This window comes from Megalops cyprinoides, chromosome 7 (genome assembly GCF_013368585.1).
Source record: "Megalops cyprinoides isolate fMegCyp1 chromosome 7, fMegCyp1.pri, whole genome shotgun sequence".
In the NCBI taxonomy this organism is placed as follows: Eukaryota; Metazoa; Chordata; class Actinopteri; order Elopiformes; family Megalopidae; genus Megalops; species Megalops cyprinoides.
In genome coordinates, this window is record NC_050589.1 from 5,130,925 (window position 1) to 5,150,876 (window position 19,952).

The 19,952-nt window shown below is 39.8% G+C and overlaps 3 protein-coding genes across 4 annotated transcripts; 1 reads left to right on the top strand and 2 right to left on the bottom strand.

Moving 5' to 3' along the window:
* Window positions 1-206: 206 nt before the first annotated feature.
* mad2l2 (mitotic arrest deficient 2 like 2) lies at window positions 207-4,342 on the bottom strand. 2 transcript variants are annotated; one of them, XM_036533697.1, is made up of 9 exons: window positions 4,182-4,342; window positions 3,768-3,817; window positions 3,546-3,664; window positions 3,298-3,369; window positions 3,061-3,161; window positions 2,393-2,487; window positions 2,144-2,217; window positions 1,295-1,387; window positions 207-1,059 (listed from the first exon to the last, which is right to left on the bottom strand). In XM_036533697.1, the coding sequence occupies exons 2-9, from the start codon at window positions 3,805-3,807 to the stop codon at window positions 1,018-1,020; spliced, it is 636 nt and encodes a 211-aa protein (XP_036389590.1). In that variant the 5' UTR covers window positions 3,808-3,817; window positions 4,182-4,342; the 3' UTR covers window positions 207-1,017. The 2 variants fall into 2 exon arrangements, with proteins under 2 accessions (XP_036389590.1, XP_036389589.1); XM_036533696.1 differs by having other exon boundaries at window positions 4,177-4,342.
* A 1,054-nt stretch (window positions 4,343-5,396) lies between these two features.
* On the top strand, window positions 5,397-6,763 carry smim1 (small integral membrane protein 1). The gene is made up of 3 exons (XM_036532499.1): window positions 5,397-5,441; window positions 5,986-6,102; window positions 6,610-6,763. The coding sequence occupies exons 2-3, from the start codon at window positions 6,011-6,013 to the stop codon at window positions 6,731-6,733; spliced, it is 216 nt and encodes a 71-aa protein (XP_036388392.1). The 5' UTR covers window positions 5,397-5,441; window positions 5,986-6,010; the 3' UTR covers window positions 6,734-6,763.
* A 3,868-nt stretch (window positions 6,764-10,631) lies between these two features.
* lrrc47 (leucine rich repeat containing 47) lies at window positions 10,632-19,947 on the bottom strand. The gene is made up of 7 exons (XM_036532403.1): window positions 19,358-19,947; window positions 18,707-19,171; window positions 18,367-18,483; window positions 17,208-17,323; window positions 16,640-16,742; window positions 15,642-15,731; window positions 10,632-11,604 (listed from the first exon to the last, which is right to left on the bottom strand). Exons 1-7 carry the CDS (start codon window positions 19,934-19,936, stop codon window positions 11,368-11,370), a joined length of 1,707 nt encoding a protein of 568 aa, XP_036388296.1. The 5' UTR covers window positions 19,937-19,947; the 3' UTR covers window positions 10,632-11,367.
* Between the last annotated feature and the right edge of the window lie 5 nt (window positions 19,948-19,952).

A 19,952-nucleotide genomic window follows, 5' to 3' on the forward strand; every position in this document is an offset into this window, starting at 1 on the left:
TAAAAATTATCACTAATGCTTGATACAATCAGAGACAATGAATATTTCACATCAATAACATAGGCTTTACTTTTATATTTGTATATTTTCTATATTGTGTCATGCCTTGACTTTGAACATGTTCAGCAAAAGCACTGCCTTGAAAAAAGTTGTTGCTGTACAGTAGAAAGCAACACAACAGCACACTGATAAAAACCAAACAGGACTGTCTGTTGCTAAATGCTAATCAGCAAGTCAGGTGCATACTTTCACATCAACTTTCCAAATGACAATGCAATCTCTTTTAGGCAATACATACAAGAAAAAAACAGATGTCAAAGGACAAACAGCTTGTTTGCATTAACATTGTATTAAAACCTTAGTACTTGGTACCCAAAGCTCAGCACAACAGCACAACAATGACAAAAAGATACTTTTTCACAACTTGTTTAATGTTTTGCTGGACACATTTCAGTGTATGGATAACATTAAGACTGGCTGATGTTACAGCTTTAAAGCACGTGGGCCAGAGTGACAATCACAATTACCAGAGTTGATCCCTAGCCAGGAGTGTCCATTTCATTATTCCAAATGTAAACAGAGGCTTTTGAGCTATGTGTGGGCACTGTTATATACAACATTAATGACTGACAACAAAAGACATTAATATTTCCAAGAAACCCCTTATAAAACTTATATTCTTTTGCAAGGCATTTCTGTGATTATTAAGCTGCGCACATGCATGTATGAAGTTATGAGGTCAAACGTGTAATTATTTCAAATGCATACCTCACACATCATGTCTACATGGATCTGAACCAATCAGCTTGTATTTCCCAGGCATATCTCATTGCCATGTCTGCTGGAGGCTAGCACTCAGTTTCACTGATGCGGAATATAAACTATGCTTCTTGCAAATACATTACTGCTGCAGGTCCAAGGGTCAACTCGTGTATCTGAGATATCAAATTGCTGAGTCTCAAGGCTGAAGTCCGCCTGTATGAGCATATGCAGGCATGGTGGGAAATTAGGTGTGCTTCAAGAAGCCTTCTGAGCCCTCTCCTCTACATACAGCTGCATCTACAGAGACAAAATATATTCTGTTAAAAATATACTTCAAAACAAACATGTCTGAATGTTTACGGCATTTATAACTAAAACATTTGATGAAAACATAAAGCAAGACATGCAATAACCACCTAAACAAATCTGTCTGGACTACAGTACAATGCATCCAAATAGATAATAGGAGTGTGTGGGATGGCATGTGATTATGAAAGGGAAGGTCACCAACTGAGTGTGCTAACAGACTCACTTTTACAATGTCAGATGTCATTGTTTTCAGGGGTATAAGCCTGGGCTCCCGCATGTGCACCTCCTGTTCATCTGCGACTATCCAGGGAAAATCCTGGGGAAAGAAGCAATCAAATCCACCTTTTAAATGCATTATAGTGTCACAATTCACTTCACCCGACTCTCAACACAAACATGATGAATTAAAGGGCTCCTACAACAGTTCCTATTTTCCATATATATATGGAAACCCTTTTGTATAGATGGTCATGTGATTACAGCATCGACCGAATCGGACAACCAGGCTAAGATAAATTAGTGGTCTTTTAAAAACATCAACGCACTTAACCCCACAGGTATCTGATTAGTTTATACTGCCCTCTGGTGTATGACCTGGGAAATGTTGTTTGAAGAAGGCAAAAACAGTTTAGTACAAAAAAACAAATTCATTCTAGTTAAATAGGTATCTGATTAGTTTACACTGCCCTCTAGTGTATGATTTGGGAAACGTTGTTTGAAGAAGCTGTAAGCAGTTTAGTACACTACTGTCTCCTAATCCCACTTTTAGCTTCCAAAGTGAACTATGAAAGTAGAAAGAAATTCTGTCTTTATTTTCCTCCATGCATATATTTCACAGTGGAAATAAATATGATTTTTGGTTGATTATTTTAATGACTTTATTAAAACAAACCTAGGTGTGCTGTAAAATTGGCTAATTGACTGGATAGAAAAAAGTAGTTCACAGGATAAAATAAAACAAATACGCAAGACATTATTTTTAGAACAAGTATCTTCAAAATAACATATGCAACCATTAAATCATTTTCAAAGACAGCAAGACAATGTGCATCCATTTTAAGAAATGTATCACCTTTATGACTTGAATCTTTTCCATATTACGGGTGGCCGCCTCCCTGGTGTGCACCAGTACTGTGAATGTACACCCTGCAAAAGGAGACTGCATTAGCTCCTGGCACTTTGCAGAGCTTCCAGAAACTCGCCTATATTACCCTCTCCGTTCCACAGATACACAAATTCATCACTGTTAAACATCTCAGGTCACTTTGGGCAAACAAACAGGCTGACACTCAAGAATACTTTTAGATCACTGCTGTCATACCAGGTGGGTTGTTGTCCAGCACTGCGTCACACACACTGATCTTTAGGATGACTGCTCTGAGTAACTGTTCCACGTGGGAGAGCAAGGTATCAGAACTGCAAAACCAACAACAATGGAACCACTGAGAAATGATGCTGACCCATCCCACACCAACTCAACCAATAAAGGAAATTGCTGCTTTGTCTTTTCCTATTTTACTGGTGATTTTTTTAATGTCCAAGCCCAGCTATGACTTAGGAAATGAAAGAGTCAACCTGAAGGACAAGTCCTACTGTGGTCAGTTTAACGCTACTGTCATAGTTCACAGGGGTAGCTTATATATAAATTAATGACTATAATTTCTGAGCTCAACTAATGACAGTGTGGCATAACTATTAACAAAACAGACGTATAACCAATGGATTGCAGATTACATTGATCAAGGTAACTACACCTATGTTGCTGACTTTATCAGTTAACACATGCACTCATGAACATATAAAATATTCAGGCAGCTGTTAAATAACTTCTGTAATGCCAACCAATGAAATGACCAAACATTACAGAGTTCACCATTAACAGCAAAAGATTAATTTAAAAAATAACAGTAATATTCATCATGACCTTAATAAGCAGTGTTCACCAAATTACACAGAGGTACAATCAGCTTCTTAGCCTTAGACACTGACCTGATAGCAAGAAGAGGAGGTTGGGAAATTTCAAACACAAATCTCTCCACTGGATGGTGTTCTTTGTCCATGATGACAACCACTACTTTCTCTGCATCGTTCTAAAGTGATTAAAGAAGAATCATCACTTTCACGGCTCTCAGCGTATGACCATAAATACAGTCGCGTATTCCATATCTGCCTTGCATCCATTCTTTTCTCACAGACTGTAACCTTACTGCTTAAGCTGTGTCTTACCTTCTCAATAAGAGGTTTGACACAATGCAGGGTGTCCTGTATGTACTGGTTCAGTTCGGGGTGGCATGACATCTGAAATATTAAAGTGGACACCCGAATTTAAACTGTTCAAAGGAAAAGCCACAGACATTCAATTAAATAGGACGCCCTCGTGTCCATCTGGAGCGCATGTACAAACACATGATGAACCTGTACGCAGCGTAACAACAAATCATTCCAGAAAACCTTTACAACACTGCACACCCTACCTGTACTGGTACATTGTATTTCTTCCTCTTCTGAAATATCCCTGAAGGATACACTTCTCTCACGTAGAGGATGAGATGAATAGCCACTTCCAAAAACTCACAAAGAATGTCGGCAACCACTGCAAAAAATAAAAAAACAAAAACACACTGCTGCTATTCAACTGCCACTAAACCGAAATCACAGAAATGCACATTAGCAACAAGTCAAAATTCATACAATACCTTGGCCAAAATTTAGGTCCTGTCTGGTAAGAGTAGTCATACTGCGATCACTGAAAAACAAAAAGCGCAATCAGTAACTTTGCAAGATATCTGAAAACAAAAGCTAGCCAACATTAGCGAATAGCTAACATGAATATGTTGACTAGACCAGCGAGGTAATGTGATAAATACTGCCATGTTGCTCTCAAAGACAGCAATAAACGCAGCAGCGAATTGCTGAGCCTAACGTTAGCGAAACGTAGCAAACCTTGAACATGGTTTAGCAGTCTAGGTTCTGAGTGTAGTTTAGTCAGATCATACGAATTGGCTGCTAGCTTAAAAAGTGTGGATCTCTGTCGCGTAGCTGGCTGCAGCTGAATAGTTAGCTAAGGCATGCTTGAAAAATTAAGGCGCGATGTTGATATCTTACTAAACCTGCAGGATTTTCAGGTTCTGTCGATGCGTTAGCAGGGAAAAATAGCAATCATGGTCCAGCTATTCCAGGAATGACAAAAGATTCGTTAGCGTTGTGTTCAAAAGTATTCGTTTACGAGGTTGTCTAAAAGCCGTGTTTATAAAGTCAGATCCATTTCGGTCGCGCATTGATGACGACTGAATTCCGCGCGCAAGCCCCTCGATGATTGGTTGTGGCACGGATGACGACAGCAATTAATTTCTGTCCGTTTTTTAGTAGGCAGTGGCGTCGAAGCCCATGTGACATTATAAAGATGAATAAGGACATACGACCTTTTTTTTTTGTTTTACAAAATATTGATCCTTAGTTTAGGTTCACATTTTTCTTTATGGAGTTTAGAAGATAGGACTGTTTGCACAGACCGAACACTCATTGTATGACACTCATTGCACTCATTTCAGTGAAAACTATATAAGGGGATCTTTATGAGCTCGGTTTTTGCTGATATGAAATATTTTGTGAAAAATTTCCAGGAGTACGATACGGGGCGATATGGACAGAGGGGGTTTACACAAACGCATTTAGCACTTGCAGTTCCAGAGGATTTCATGTATTGAATTTGTTCAAATGTGTATATGTACACATTTTGAGTCTTTACTTACTTACATAGGCCTATTTGTTTTATATTGACACTTCGTGGTCTGCAAATTGGGGACGTATGTCATTATTTTGTAAACAGTGTGAGTATTTGCAGTATGAGGCTATAACGTCTTGGGAAATGGCTAAATACAACCGTATTTTCCCCAGTTCACTTGAAGGTTTATTAAGACGAACAACCTCATTTGAACTCATGCGGCAACAGATAAAATATACCTGCTTAGAGACATGAAAATATGATGCTAGTAAAATTATGCGACTTAATTGAGGTCAGATTCGGAACAAAATGCGGTGGCATTTCTCAGCATTTCCTTTACGTATGCATAAATGTGGCGTTGTTGCTGAGTGGTGCTGTATTCTCGAACAGGTCTGTACTAAGCACAAGGTAACACAAGATTACAAACTCTTATCAATCAAAACGGAAGACACGGTAATACCTGGAGTTTGTTCAACAGTTCGAGTGTTCCACGTTTCCTTGCACAGTAAAGTTATGCTGCAGTTTGATTTATGGGAGAATAAATTCTGACCCGCGTGAACCCAGCTCTTTCGAAAACACCAGATAAATAGGCGGCTGCCGAAGGAGCAACACGCATTTGGTCTCAACTAATTTTGTCGACAACTAAGTGAGTATTTACATGTGTCAGACGGTTATGATTTATATTATGAAGGTTGAATCAAAATGAGTGGTCAATGCCTATTAGCGATCGTTTCTATTAAAAAAGCTTTCTCTAAGGAACCATCCATTGCCTGAAGTTAATATTTAATTCTTCGTGTATTCCCACTGTAAAACATAATGGGTTCAAATTTCTTTCGGCGACAGTGTCACGTCTGCAAATGGAAGACCATAAACGATTTATTTTTGAGATCATACATGTTTTACTATATCAGATGTAACTTTTCAAAGGGTCTGATTAAGTTACTTAAATGTTGCCACAGCCACCGTAACATTGGTTTTGGACTTTAATTTTTGGTTAACCAAAAGCATGGACTCCACTATGATTTAAACTGAGTGTTTTTTTTTTGTGTTTGTTTTGTATGTTTTGTAGTACACCCATAAAAAGCTCTTTTGAAAGAGGGTATTGTTTGGCACAATCTAAAGCAGTGTAAATATCCAAACAAAACTTGTTGATTGAGCTGTTGATTGTTGATTTTTTTTTCTGTTCCAAGGAACGGGGGAATATTCAACAGGAACATGGAGGACAAGGAGGCGGGTGTGCAGTACAATCGCTGGAATGATGACAACATCAACCTGGATGTGGCCGCATCCCAATCCAGAATGATGAGGTGAGCTTAGTCAATGAATATCCATCACACAAGAATCACTTTGGTGCTGTGTTATGTTGTTGAAAAAATCCTAGTGGTCCTTCAACAGAGGAATGGATTGTGATTCCTCACACTTACTATCCAGAACTTTCGATGCCGTTGTCCCCTGTTGGTAGAATGAACTCCCACATCTCATCCATTCTGCCGATTCCCTCACTGTTTTTAAGAAATATTTCAAGACACATGATCACCTGACACAGCACCACCTAAAACTTTTTGTTATGTCTTAAACTCTGTTTTCCTTTTAAAAAACTTCAGATTTAATGGTTTAATGCATTTGTACCTATACCTAGCTAGCTTGTACCTTGTCTGGCCAACTATTGAAACTTGGTCACGCAGTACTTCTAATATTGTTGTCTCCTTATATGGCTTTTTGCTTGTGTTGTACTCTGCCTCACTTGTAAGTCGCTCTGGATGAAAGTGTTTGGCAAATGAAGAAATGTAATGTAAATGTAAATGTCATACCAGGGTCTACGACAGGCTGTGCACTGGGAACACTGGAATAGCTGTGAAAGTGGCAGTAGCTGTGGCGGTACTGATCATCATTTATGTCATTGGATACGTCACCGGATATTATGTCCACAAGTGCTGACATAGGAGGCCAAGACATTTACAGGAAGAACACACACATTTTTAATAATCCCAAGAAGAGCCTGCTAGTGAGCGATCGCATTGTTACAGGCTCTTTGGTGGGAGATCGAGTTGAGAGATCAGTTCATAATTTGTATGAAGAAATATAATCAAATCTGTTAAATATGAAAAATAACATTATTTTAGCCAGTTTGTATGTCAATGTATACATTCAGTGAATTGCCTTTCTAAGTGGGTGTACACCAGAAGCTGTCTGTTCTGAATTCCTTTCTATTTGTGTCGTGAAAAGCGTTATGCTCTGTGCTTTGCTGAGTCTGGATCCATTCCATCTGAGATATCGCCTTACACTCCCTCGCATGCTGAACACAGTGTTAGTCATTAGAACTGATGTGTTATGTTGTACTGCCTGACACCAACTAATCAGCGATGTGTTTTAAGTCAAAATACAGAGCAGTGAATGTTTACTGTAGGCAATATGTTTATAGATACAGTATCTGGATGTTAATGCGATTTTGCTTCATGCCTATTGATTGCTGTATATGAAGACATTTCTTTATGTTCAAGCTTTTGGTAGTACTGTATTAGTTAAATGTTGGAGTTACTTGGGAAAATTTAATCTAAGTCTTTTTTCTCTCTGTTTGAGATTGTCTTTTGATATTGAAAAAAACGCTGTTGAGATACTCTAAAATAAACGTTTTTAAAAATCTAATCTCAGCAATGTATCTCTTGCTACATAACAGCACATGACAGTGGGATCCTTAAAAAGAATAATTTTTCAATGAATATAGCCTGCTAGTAGTCGGTTTTAATGGTTTGGTCTCTATTTCACTCACATTGGCCATTTTGCTTGAAATCTTTCATGGGTTACCAGATATATCCTGTGAACTACACAGAAAATGTCCATTGAATTATGTTCAAGGAAAAGTTGTTACTGTAGACATTTTTGTGTTGAATGTTTTTGACATGGGACTATTAAAATTACAAATCAAATTATAATTTTTTGAAACTATCTTGGCTTTGAAATTGTCACCACATGCAAGTACAACAAAAAGGTATTAGCTGTTTGATGTTCCTCTACTTTGTTCTAAGTTTCAACAGTCATGAAGACAACTGGTTGAAGCATGGTCGACATATACATCACCAGTCAAGATTTTGATATAATGTCATGAAACATGAATTTGTTCTTCAAAACACTTTAAAAATCATTATATTTTACAAGCTCAACAGATAAATCTCTCAGACACTTAGGACAACAAATTATTTGGTGGTATCATTTGACCAAATCCATTGCCTGTTCGTGTATGTAAGGATGAATGCTGTTAGTATTGTTTTAAAGTCAAGGTAGTCTAGTCATTCAAGAGCAAATGATTAAGTGGGACTACATTAAAAATTAACCAGTGGAAAATGTTCTTTCACATGGTATAAGTGGGTGCATAAGAAAGTGGCATGTGTAACAACAAATGAACAAAAAGCAATATGGAAATCTGTGATTTGTTCTTATTTCTTTTGTGAGATTAGGCAGGACCCAAAATATCAAAATCTGTAAATATTTCATGGCCTCTTTACAACCTAAACACTCATGCGCCCAGAGCTGTTTATGACTAAAATAACTACTGGAAAAGGTATTGTTATTACAATCAATTTAAGTACACCATGATTGAACAAATTTTAACCAAACCAATCCAAAGTGACAGTGCAGTCGATGTCGAAGATATTCAGGCTGGTTGACACCTTGTTAAATACATTTGTGGAAAAAGTTCCTCCTCAAAGCAGCAACACTGCGCCGGATTAAACAGTTTAAATGAAACACTTGATTTGTGCTACAACAATGTTTCGAACAACTGACATTTCGGCGACATTCTGAACAATGTAGGGACAACACGTTAAAGACAGAAAGATCAAAGCAAAAACAGTATTGTACTAGCTGCTCTGCAGAGAAAAATGCACAATCTAATCTGTGAGTTCAGGAACACACGTTCCTACTTCTATCAGTCTCCGTCGTAGACGATTTTTATAGCTGTGTCCTGCTCTTGACTGGGACTGATACTTCTCATGGAATCACTAGACGAGGAAAACAGGCTAGCATTCACTCTCAGGACCCATTCAGTAATTCTTTGATTTGTGTAATAATCTTCCTCTGGTGTATATAGCTTCCCTTGAACAGCTTCCGAAGCATCGTTGTCCTGAGTGCACTGAGACTCCGTTTCAATAGTAGAATGATCGGAAAATAATTCCGTCTTCTGTTTCGGGTCAGAGTGTCCGTTAGCACGGTTAATCCCGTTTGTCATCGCTCCGCTCTCATAGGCATTTCGATTGCTCTCGTCAGGGTTCCGTAGTTTGGCTGACAGATGCGAAGGCGCCGAATTTGATGCTCCAGGTGGCCGTGCATTCAATTTCTTACCCTCGCCAACGTTTCTTCCGGACGCATCATGGCGTGAGGTCGGATCCTTTAAACTGTTTTCTAATTTTCTGACAGTGAGACTATCGTGAATTAATTTGGGTGCTGGAATGTTCGACTCCCTTTGCCGTGTTACGTACAGTCGTAACAGCGTATTCTCTTTGTCCAAATTTGTTGTGGATAGCCTGGCCTTTAGCTTTGGTTTGGATGCTTCAGGTTTCACGGGGTTACCTGGAGAGGCGTGCGTATTTGCGCAGGCAACCTCGCAAGGGGTCATTTGGGATCCCTTGATTGGAGGTAAGAGGATGCTTTGTGTAAGAGCCACCGCGCTGGTTTTGCTGGGAATATTTTTCTGTAACGTTTGTATCATCAAAGGGCTGGATCTCGTTATGATTTCTGCTGTGTAGTTAGTCCATTTACCTACCGGTCGGAAAACTCCAGCCGCTTTTGCAGTGCCTACGTTCGGGACCGTGGGGTTAGAGGTATTCGGTCGGCCAAGGCGTTGAATATTGATCTCGCAACATTCTGCTCCTGCTTCTTCATTCACATTTCTCCATTTAAGTCTCCTGTAGCTCTCTCTGTTAATTTCGGACCAAGCCTGCTTCTTGTGTCGAACCCTGTGCGTGGTTTTCATCGTCATTTCTTCATCTGGTCGTTTGCCTTCAATTGTTAGCTTGTTCCACCGAATTTTTAAAAATAAATTTTACTTTATTGTATTGAGCTTGGCAATATTTTATACTGTTGTCACCTGCTCCGTGACACCTCCTTTTAAGTCTGCCCCAACGCTTAATAGAAATGTGATAGGTAACATTACTCCTTTGCTTTCTGGTTAACCTATGCAACGCCACATAGATCTGTATAGCGTCAATGTCATTGGTAACAGCTTTTGAAAACGTGAAAAGTTATAAAACTAGTATTAGTTAATTACATCTTTACGTTAAACGACACTTTATGGCACACAGAGTAGTCTGTAACATTGACATCTCTTTGCATCTCAGTCAGCTGAAAACGTGTACCCTACCAATAAAAAACTAAGTTTAACTGTACACTTTTGAGGTTCTACATCAAGTATAAAGGAAAATGGGACAAAGCCTATACTTTATTTGTATTGTTAATTCCACACTGTGTTGGAAATCATCTTTCCATTGATCCCTAACTTGGACTGCCTGTCATCTACAAGACATTTCCTGTCAGCTTTGTCTGAATGGTTGAGTGCAAGCATGTGTTATGTTTCATGGACAGAAATCCATGTTATGCATTAAAACAGTTAAAAATAAAGACAACAAATGTATCTCTCCATTCTCTTCAGTTTTATTAAACATATGCACAGTTGGTCTTTTCAGCTACCACTGGTCAGTAATGGGTTAATGGAAACTGTAGCAATGGGCAACTTTATGTTCATGCAAAGATACTGGTGCATGATGAGCCAAAAGTGACTAATTTTCCCATGAAAACTAGAGAAAAAAAAAGGAGTTACCCTCACCATTTACTACCCTGGAAATTCAAACAAATGATATCATTCTGTAGAAAGTACACGGTAAATGTGGCCTCATAAAAAATTAACACATCGATCTGTGTTGTGCGGTAACATAGACACTTAATATTACCAATGAAAACGAATAATCGCATGAGAGCACATGTCAAATACATTTACTCCTGCCTGTCCTGCACAATACCGGCATAGCTACACTAACATTAGCAGTTTAATCACTGCACCATACATTGTGAAATCAAGTCTTTATACACACAACCAACACACAGAGGTTAAGAGCAACAGAAGCAAAAGAAACAAAGTGTGACAAACTTGGGGGGAAAAAAACAAACGGTCTTTCTCCTGTGGCACTGTGTTCCTTTCCAGATGGTGTGACATTATGCCTCTATTCTTTCCAAAGGTTGGCATGGCAGATATTCCATCTGCTAACTCACAAGTTGTCAAGTATATACACTGTGCATCTATTAACATTGAAGTGACATATAAAATCAAGTTACGTTTGAACCAGCTGAAGTAACCCTGTCAGTGTAGAGTAGTGTACTGTGTGCACGTACAGCTGGAATTGAGAAACCCAGCAAAAAAATATGTAGCAAACCAAAGAATTTCATTGATAATGAACAATAAGCAAATCGTGAGGAATAAGTTACATTTCTGCCTCATAACGTATGACCAGTTTGCTGGTATGTTCCTGTAACCCAGAATTAGGAGCGCAGTGGCTGCTTGCTATTGGCAAGTTCTTACAGAGCTAGCGAACGACAGTCAAGTTGGGCACCTCTGAGGCAAGGTCTGTTTTCGACGGGTACACAACCTTCAGGTTCCCATCCGTGTCCACAATCCGAACCTGCTGCACCAGCAGCTCCGATGACGTCATTTCGTTTGCCGCTGGCTCTGTTGCCTTGTCGTTACCGGCCAGATCCGATTCCCCATCTGAAACGGATTCCTCCTTGTGATCAAAGGTGAATTTGTTCAGCTCTGCCATTTTCTGCGGGAGAGGAACAAATCAGATAAGGATCAGTATTGATATGCACAGGCCATGGCAACTTGCAAGACATACTCAATGAAATATCACTATAGAGACGCTGTCATTAGGCAATTTACAAAAAAGTAATGAGGGGGGGGGGGGGTCATTCAAGCTGCCTTTAAACCACCATTATTGTCATTTTGCATCTGGATTTGAACAGTTTTGCTGAAAACAGATTTGTACATCAGTTTCCAAATCACTAATTAAAGCTAGAGTTTAAGTGACATTTAATGTAAACACATACTCAAAGTTCTCAGATGTTTTTTTTTTATATCTAGATAAGAGTGACTTATATAGGTTAAAATTTTACATTATCCATTCATACAGCTGGATATTTACAGAGGCAAATCTGGGTTAAGAACCTTGCCTAAAGGGTACAGCGGCAGTGCCCCAGCAAAGAATCAAACCTGCAACCTTTTAGTTACAAGCCCTGCTCCTTACAACTATGCCTAATAGTTAGTGCCAAAAAGCTAAAATTGCATTGCGATTAAATCAAATAGATAAATGAGAAGAGCAAAGCAAGACAGAACATCTTATTCCTGTTGTTTTTGAAAATAGTAACAGTTTCATTTCCAGTAATGCAGATACCTTCAGGTTGTAACAATATACCAATCACATGTTTTAAAAGTGAAAAAAGAACAAGCTGCATCAGAGATGCTGGACTTCGTCAGATTAAGGGAATTACGGTGATATGCAGTTGTGTGCCGTGACAGGAACAGAGGATCAGGGATCACACCTTCTAACTTGCAGATGTGTTGACCCAAAATACTGCTCTAAAAACAGTTCTAATTTAGGTTGATGTCGTGGCTAAGGGGTTGGGCTTGCAACTGCTTTAGGGTTGGATTTCTGGGTAGGGCATTGCCATTGTGTCCTTAAGTATAGTACTCAACTTGAATTGCTTCACTGAAATATCCAGCTATACAAATGTATTAAATACAAACTTCAAGCAACACAAACCGCCTATCTGCTAAGTAAACTTTATGATTGAATTGATATTGAAGGCAGATCCCATAGCATGTATACTTTCAGTGCTGGTGGGATACCTCTGATACTACTGGAATGACAGGTGTGACCTCTGTGTAAATAGACAGAAATGGCTGTATGCATCTTAGAGGTTACCTTTGTAATAGTGTAAAGACAAATGCATATTTGAAATTGAGAAGTTACAACTAGGATCCAGCTGTGTGTAAAGAAGGCATCAGTTGTCCATACAGACAGAAGAAAAGATGCATCTCAATATTTAATGAACAATATGTAAGCCATAAAGATTAAACCTACCCGCATATAGTATGATTGTGCTGAATTACAAATAATTTATGAGTTCGGTGAAGTGTAACGTAACAGATTGTTTGGAAATGGACACTTAATATAAATAAGTATGTCTCACATGTTTTATACCTGCATTGTAGATAATTTATGAACTTATCAGAACATATCCAACAATATTCCTTACAATATACAAAATTCATCCACTGCCACTCAGTAGTTAGTTGCAGAAGTTCAAATTTGTTTCATGAACTGCAACTGAAGAGCACAATTAATTTCCTGTGAAAAGTACAGGCGGATTGTCATTCACACCATTAAATATTCAGGAGGTATGTGAGCCCACTCACTAAGAATGGGAGAAAATGAGGACAAACAGTTCCTCTGACACAGTGCAGGAAGTCACATGACAACAGGGAAAACCAAGATCCCAGGTTTGCCTTTCATGTCACGTTTCACTACCTTGGCCATCCATGCGGTCCAACTTCCCAAACCATCACTTTCATCTGATTGCACTTAATTCACATAGTGTGTCACAGCCGTTTCATGTTCGTGGACAACATGTATTAGGCCACATGTTATCCTCTCAGTCTAAAACAGCAGCTGCTTGTATTACCACTGTGCATGACACACCAGGGTTTGAAGACAGATGGTCACTACTACCAATTTCGCTGCTTGGTCAGTTATTAAATTGAATGTACTTCCTCAGTACTTATATATCATACAGACGATACAAAACTATATCTCTGCTAAGCAGTTTTTTTAACTTATTAAACATTGTGCTATCCACACAGGTTTGTTTAAGGTGGCAAACATCCTAGCATCAAACTAAGCAAAGTTTTCACCTCTTTTAGTAAATGGGGACAAACGTCCTAATTTTCAATACAAACACTTGTCCATACTTGCAATGGGCTCTATCTCAATTGCCTGGAAGCAAGTTTTAAGCATTGGAACAAATACGATATGGACCTTTTGACAAGGGTAACCTTGAATCATTTTAACCACTTCAATCTGATTTTAATTTCCTTCTATCACATTTTTTTCCCCATTATCTTCAAACTGGATTTTATATTACTTCAACCACTGGGTTTCGTTAAGGATTAAATAAAACTGAATGGGAAATCCTTCCTGCAAGTGCATATGGGGGAAAAATGGTGAAACATATACATTTTTGCTTTTTGGGACATCAAAAACACATTCTAGTAGGCTCAAATTATGGGATTCCCAGAAAAATATGCTTATAAATGCCAAGAAAATAAGAAAATACGTTGATGACCACTTCTTTCTTCTCTCTTGTTCAACTTTAACTGTTCTTAACAGACTTCATTACAACTTTCATAAGACATTTGACTGAAACATTAATTCACGAGCTATACCCACCTTTTCATAGCTGCAAAGCACAGACTCCCCCGTGACAGCGAGACATGCGTTTCTGGCAGATTTTACAGAAGGCTGTCAGTGGATTTACATCCTTTTTTACCCAGTTTAAAGTGATCCATCCAGACACGTTTCATTAAAATGACACCTCCTCGCTACTTGAACTAAATTTTTGTAGCTCGATATAGACAGCATGCGCTTACCATTGCAAACAGCAATTTCCTTTAACCGAGTAGCACTTCCCATTCTCACATTATTACTACTTTATCAAGGTTAAATTCTTTTTAAAAAAGTCCTTACATCATCATTTTTTATTGCACAGGATGTTTTTAACCAGGTACATCTAAAATGTATGAACTACAATAAAATCCAGCACGCCGTAAAATTCAAGCACTTTTGCCACTTTGACGTTAAGTCATATAGGCCTGTATGAAGACAGGCATCCTCTCAGCATGTCTAGACCAATAATTTCAGGGACTTTGCCTGCACTGCCATTTCTGCCCGCACACCACGCTGTGTGTACAAGCCGAAGTCGTGACACGCCAGAACTGTGGCCATACCGCGAACGGTGTGTTGAGGAGGTGACACTGTACACCCTTCTTGGGTGGTATCACTGCAGAGCAGTGAGATCATTTATTCCACTCAGGGTCTGAGCAGACTGGGTTAGGCCATCAAAAGAGAGTCGCGTATGACACGGTACCCGAAACCTGGAGATGCAGGGTGCTGTCACATCAATATGAGGAGCCTTGACACAAGAGATGATGAAACCACGGAAACCCTTTACAGAGCAGAGGTTCTCAACATTTCCAAGTAAACAACTTGTCTTAACAAGTCCTAACCCTTCTTAATGGTGTTTCTGCAATCCACTCCAAGAACTGGTAAAATTTCTTCCAACTACTCTACTATACCACTATGTATACCACTTTATTTCCAATGAGTTTATCATAAGTCCTCACTTCAAGTGTTATGTGCACCCTGTATATATAATACGCATATGTAAAATGATCTAGTGACTGATGTATGGTAGTATACTTGGCTTCACTTGTCAAGTCAGGTTGCACAAGTTAAACTGTGGTAGGGCTTGAATAGTGTTATGCTCACGCTCAATGGTCTGGAAGTGTTCTTAGCGTAGTCTGACACTGTTGCTCATTTAACTTGAATGGATATACTTCTGTTCTTTTCTGCTAGAAATCACTCTGGATAAGAACATCTGCTGAAGGGATGTAATGTAATCTAATGTAAAAGATAATGCATGCCACAGCCTATTATATATTCAATTTTTCCACATGTACCTTGAAACCCATATCTGCCTTCTGGCAAGACCTGCAGTTGTTATGTTAGGCTCATGAAAAGCTCACCACAATCAGACTGTCCATTACGTCCTTGCAGATCTGCAGGCTGGTAGAGCTGGTCACCTCCACAAACAGCGTGCTAGTGGACTTTCTCATCTACACAGAATAAAGGGCATTAATTTGTGTGTCATCTGCAATGAGAACAATTAGTCTTAAAAACATGGTCTTAAAAACAACAAAAGCATGCTGTGGAAGCAATAATTATGCTTCACAAGGCAGATATTCATGTAGTACCCAAATCAGTTCGATAAGAGGGATCCAACACAATCAGCACAAATTAAGCAGGCCAAAGCAAGCTATAAAGACCCATAAAGCATTTCAGACAACTGCAGCACACCTGAACAAGTGCATGTCACGTACACATTTTAAATTGGACACCTAGCAAAATCCCTGTGCATTATTGCCATATCAGCATTTAGGAAACGGGAATTGTGGACATAGGTCAGTAAAATCCTTGACTTATCAAAAAAGAAGGAAAAAAAAAACTGATTAAACAAACTGGTATCACAGGCAGAGCATCCGATCTGAAGCCATCGTGCCCCAGACCAGTTTATGACATGGAAGGAAGTGAAGCTGCAATAACGAGGCCAATAAAGATACAGCAGATTTCTTCATACTGATGCTCTGCAGCTCCGGGCCACTCTGGCCATGAGGGGAAAGTCCACTCACACACAAAAAAAACGCATTCAGCAATCTCCTACTTTTACTAATAAAAATATGCAAGCAAAGTGTTGACGCCTTCCATCCACATAAAGTGTCTGCCGATTCTGCAGCAGGTTTGTTTTTTGAAGAACGGACCTGAGACAGAAACGATCCCTCTGCCTTTTGTGGAACTGATATTCTAAGGCACAGCCATCTTAAGTCATACAAAGGTGTCTGGGCCTCCATGTCTAAACACATTTTTAATGGCTGCTGAAAAATTTAGATGACTGTAACCAAGGACATGGGCAGAGGGTCCCCTGCTGCCCTGGTCAGACATCACCCATCAGTGTTGCAGAGCTTACCTTTGTTTTTTCACTGTTGGTGATTGGCGGGAATGAAATGACGTGATCTTGCGCATCAACCACACAGGGGTAGTTTTCTTTCCCATCAAGCAGCTGCAGGTATCTGAAAAGATAGGTCATGCTGTCGATTAACTGGTGACTTCTCTGACTGGATATCACTACTGCCTTTGCCCTGTCACTTAACTGATTTAATAAAGCAACCAAGAGCAGATACCTGCTGAGGACCAAGAAAAGGAATCTCATTGTAATATGGGCAGCCTGAGTGACATATCAGTGACAGCCTTTTAAGTATCAATTAATGATTTAAGGAACAAAAAAAAAAAGAAAAGTAACTGTAGCAGTCATATCTAATATCAAGCCAACGACTCAGTCGAGACACTGAGTCATACACTGTTGTGCACTTTATTAGTCTGTCATTCAGATTCAGGTTGCTTGCTTTTGTATTTTCTCCATCTACCCTGCTGCTTGTGTGTCTGTATTATTCAGACTGCTGCACCCTACTCTGAAACTCAAGAGCTTGTAAGGGGTTTACGTAAATGTGTACAAAGGAGAGGCTGCAGGAACTCACTTATGAAGGCCTGACACATTCTGCCGCTTCTTCTGTTTTCTCTGCTCCTCTGCCTCCAGCTGGAGCTGCCTCATCAGGTCCACAGCGTTCATCTCCTTACGGCCCAGGGGGACGATCTGCTCGTCAAACACCGGCACAACCGATAACTCAGTCACACCTCATCTTCTCTAAACAGAATAGCCGTGAAACACCTGCCCTCAGATTTTTGTGGGGGGTAAATGGATCATGACACAACAACAAAGTCACAGCTCCAGTCCAGCATTTAATATTTCAACTAGTGCTGAGCACTTCAGTGAATAGTTTAGTTGTTCAAACTTTAAAACCACACATGGGGAATTTAACTTCAAAGTAGTGGCGGAAGCTTCCAATGATCTTTACAATTCTAAATCCTTCATCTACACAGTCATTGCAACCGCAGGGTCCGAGGTGCAACGGCGACATCTAAGCTTTCAGAAACCCTGATGTAACGTCCAATGTTTTACAGGAGGGTGATGTGCAGGCTCCACAGGTGCATGGGTGGCTGGTTGCACGCATGTTGACAACTTTATACTTGGCTCTTATGCAGTAACAGTATGCAGCTTCAGCAGCAGGTGCCTAGCCGTCTGTCTGGGGAAGAAAAAACTCAGCTCTCATTTATTATTAAGATTGGCCGTAACGTGATGGCTTCAAGCTCCTAATTAAACTGGTCGTTCAGAAACTGGATTCTACACAAACACAGGGAACTGGCAGTCTACCTTTCATTAATAATGCACTCTTTTTCTACATACTGAGTAACCATTGTTTAAATGCAGAACTCTCATTGATTGGTAATTGATGGAACAGGGCCTTCTGAATTCCCTGCACAGACAATCAAAGGCCAAAATCAGGGCCAACAGAAACGAGTTTACTATAAGTGATGTAATTTCTTAAGCAGGTCCTTGTGTTCTCTGCTTTTCTTCCTTATAATTTATTTATTATTTATTATTAAGTAGGACAGCTTACATCTGAAAATAAATGTCATTGACTTTACTCATACTAGATTGATTTCTAGAGCGTTTTGAAAAGCTGGCATTACAACAAAGCTTCATAGACAAATGACTGACTAGAGGAGATGGCTATACTTAACTGCAGTTAGACAGAACAGCGATGGGGGACTTTGGGGGTCAATGAAACAGCCTACCTTCAGCGTTTTAGGTGGTCTGGCATCATACAATAATGGCCAATGGAGAAGTTCAAAGTCATGAGTTGCGATGGTTGCGGTCGTTCTTTTTCCGCAAATCTCATCATGGAGTTTGATCTGTGATAAAACGACAAATAATAGCTCTTCTGTACAGCAATTTCTACTCGTCAGTTTTTTAGGTACCTGGTTACACCGCAACGGACAGGCCGCATTTGATAATCTACGAATATTCATCAATTTATATCCGTACGCCATCTAGTGGTCACGTAAAAAAATGGCTGAATGAAACCTGAGTATGCTCCATTTTTCTTGGTGTTTCTTTTTGAACTGACTACATTACCTGCGCTGCGAGAAACCGCTTAAGTGCATTTCCCGGCTTCAAGTTCATGCCTTTGACAATACAGCAAACGATGTAAGGCCGAACGTCTTTCAATTGTGGCGCCACTTTCACCGTGAATGCCGTGGGGTTGTCAGACACATGGAGAACCTTCACCACCATCCGGTTCACTTCCTCCACCTCGTCCTCGTCCTTTTTATTCTTCTGACGCCTGTCAGTCCTTTTCTTTTTGTCTTTCTCTTTGCCACCATCCTCCTTCTCACTTCCGTTTGGCTGCTTGCCTTTACCCTTGCCTCTACCGCCTGCCCGCAGGTAGTCCAAAATGGATTTTGTTTGGCAACCGTTCACCATCTTCTCCAGACGCTTGTCTTTCAGTTTGTTTCCCTTAAAGTTTATTTCCTTAAGCTTGGAGCAATCGGCGAGGTCAAATGGGATGTCACTTAGCTTGTTATTGGAGAGGTCCAGATTCTAAAAAGAGGGAAAAAAAGAGTAAATCATTTACCATTACTATGCGTTTCAGTGCTCTAGGCTACTGCTGACCCCTTATCTAGGAAATACCGCAGCTGACTTTCATACGATCTAAAACTTAATGTCAATGGATTTACAACTAGAGAGTTAACTAGTTAGCACTGACTAATTAACTATGATGCAAACCTTTAGCGCCGGCAGATTACTAATGTCTCCACTTAATTCCTCGATCGCATTCTCCGAGGCGATGATGGTGCTGAGAAGCTCCAGTTCAGCGGAGTAAAGGTCTTCAGGGAGGCGAGAGATCTCATTTTTGGAGATGTTGATTGAGGAAAGCTTCGCGCATTTGCTCAGTCCGTTGGGAAGGCCTGTGATCTTATTGCAGCTGACGTTTAAAGTGTTGAGCTCACTGAGCTGTGATAACTCGTCGGGTAAAGCTTTCAGCTCGTTGACAGACACATCCAACACCTTCAGTGACTTCAGACTACCAACGGCTTTTGGTATTGTAGATATCTTATTTCTACAAAGAATCAAGCTCTGGAGGTGTGTCAGATTTTGAATCTCTTCATGGATCTCCAAAAGACTCGGACACTGGCTGATTTCAAGGTAATTCAGCAGCGTTAGAGAGTATATGCTGGGATTCAGTCCGCCGGTTTGTATTTTCTTATCGATGTTTGGACCCTGCAGGACGAGTTCGCGTCTTTTCTCTGACGCAGCTCTCTCTATCTCAGCCCACTTCTCCCCAGACTCTTCCATCCCCGCCATACTTCTCAGTGAGTCC

Coding starts and splice junctions, on each gene's coding strand:
- mad2l2 (XM_036533697.1), bottom strand. CDS start 3,807: ATGACTACTCTTACCAGACAGGACCTAAATTTTGGCCAAG. Junction 2,488..3,060: donor CCTCCTCTTCTTGCTATCAG/GTCAGTGTCTAA, acceptor TTGGTTTTGCAG/TTCTGATACCTTGCTCTCCC. Junction 1,388..2,143: donor AAAAGATTCAAGTCATAAAG/GTGATACATTTC, acceptor TTCTTTCCCCAG/GATTTTCCCTGGATAGTCGC.
- smim1 (XM_036532499.1), top strand. CDS start 6,011: ATGGAGGACAAGGAGGCGGGTGTGCAGTACAATCGCTGGAATGATGAC. Junction 6,103..6,609: donor TCCCAATCCAGAATGATGAG/GTGAGCTTAGTC, acceptor ATGTCATACCAG/GGTCTACGACAGGCTGTGCA.
- lrrc47 (XM_036532403.1), bottom strand. CDS start 19,936: ATGGCGGGGATGGAAGAGTCTGGGGAGAAGTGGGCTGAGATAGAGAGA. Junction 18,484..18,706: donor AGCGGTTTCTCGCAGCGCAG/GTAATGTAGTCA, acceptor GTTTTATCACAG/ATCAAACTCCATGATGAGAT. Junction 16,743..17,207: donor AATGTGTCAGGCCTTCATAA/GTGAGTTCCTGC, acceptor CTATCTTTTCAG/ATACCTGCAGCTGCTTGATG.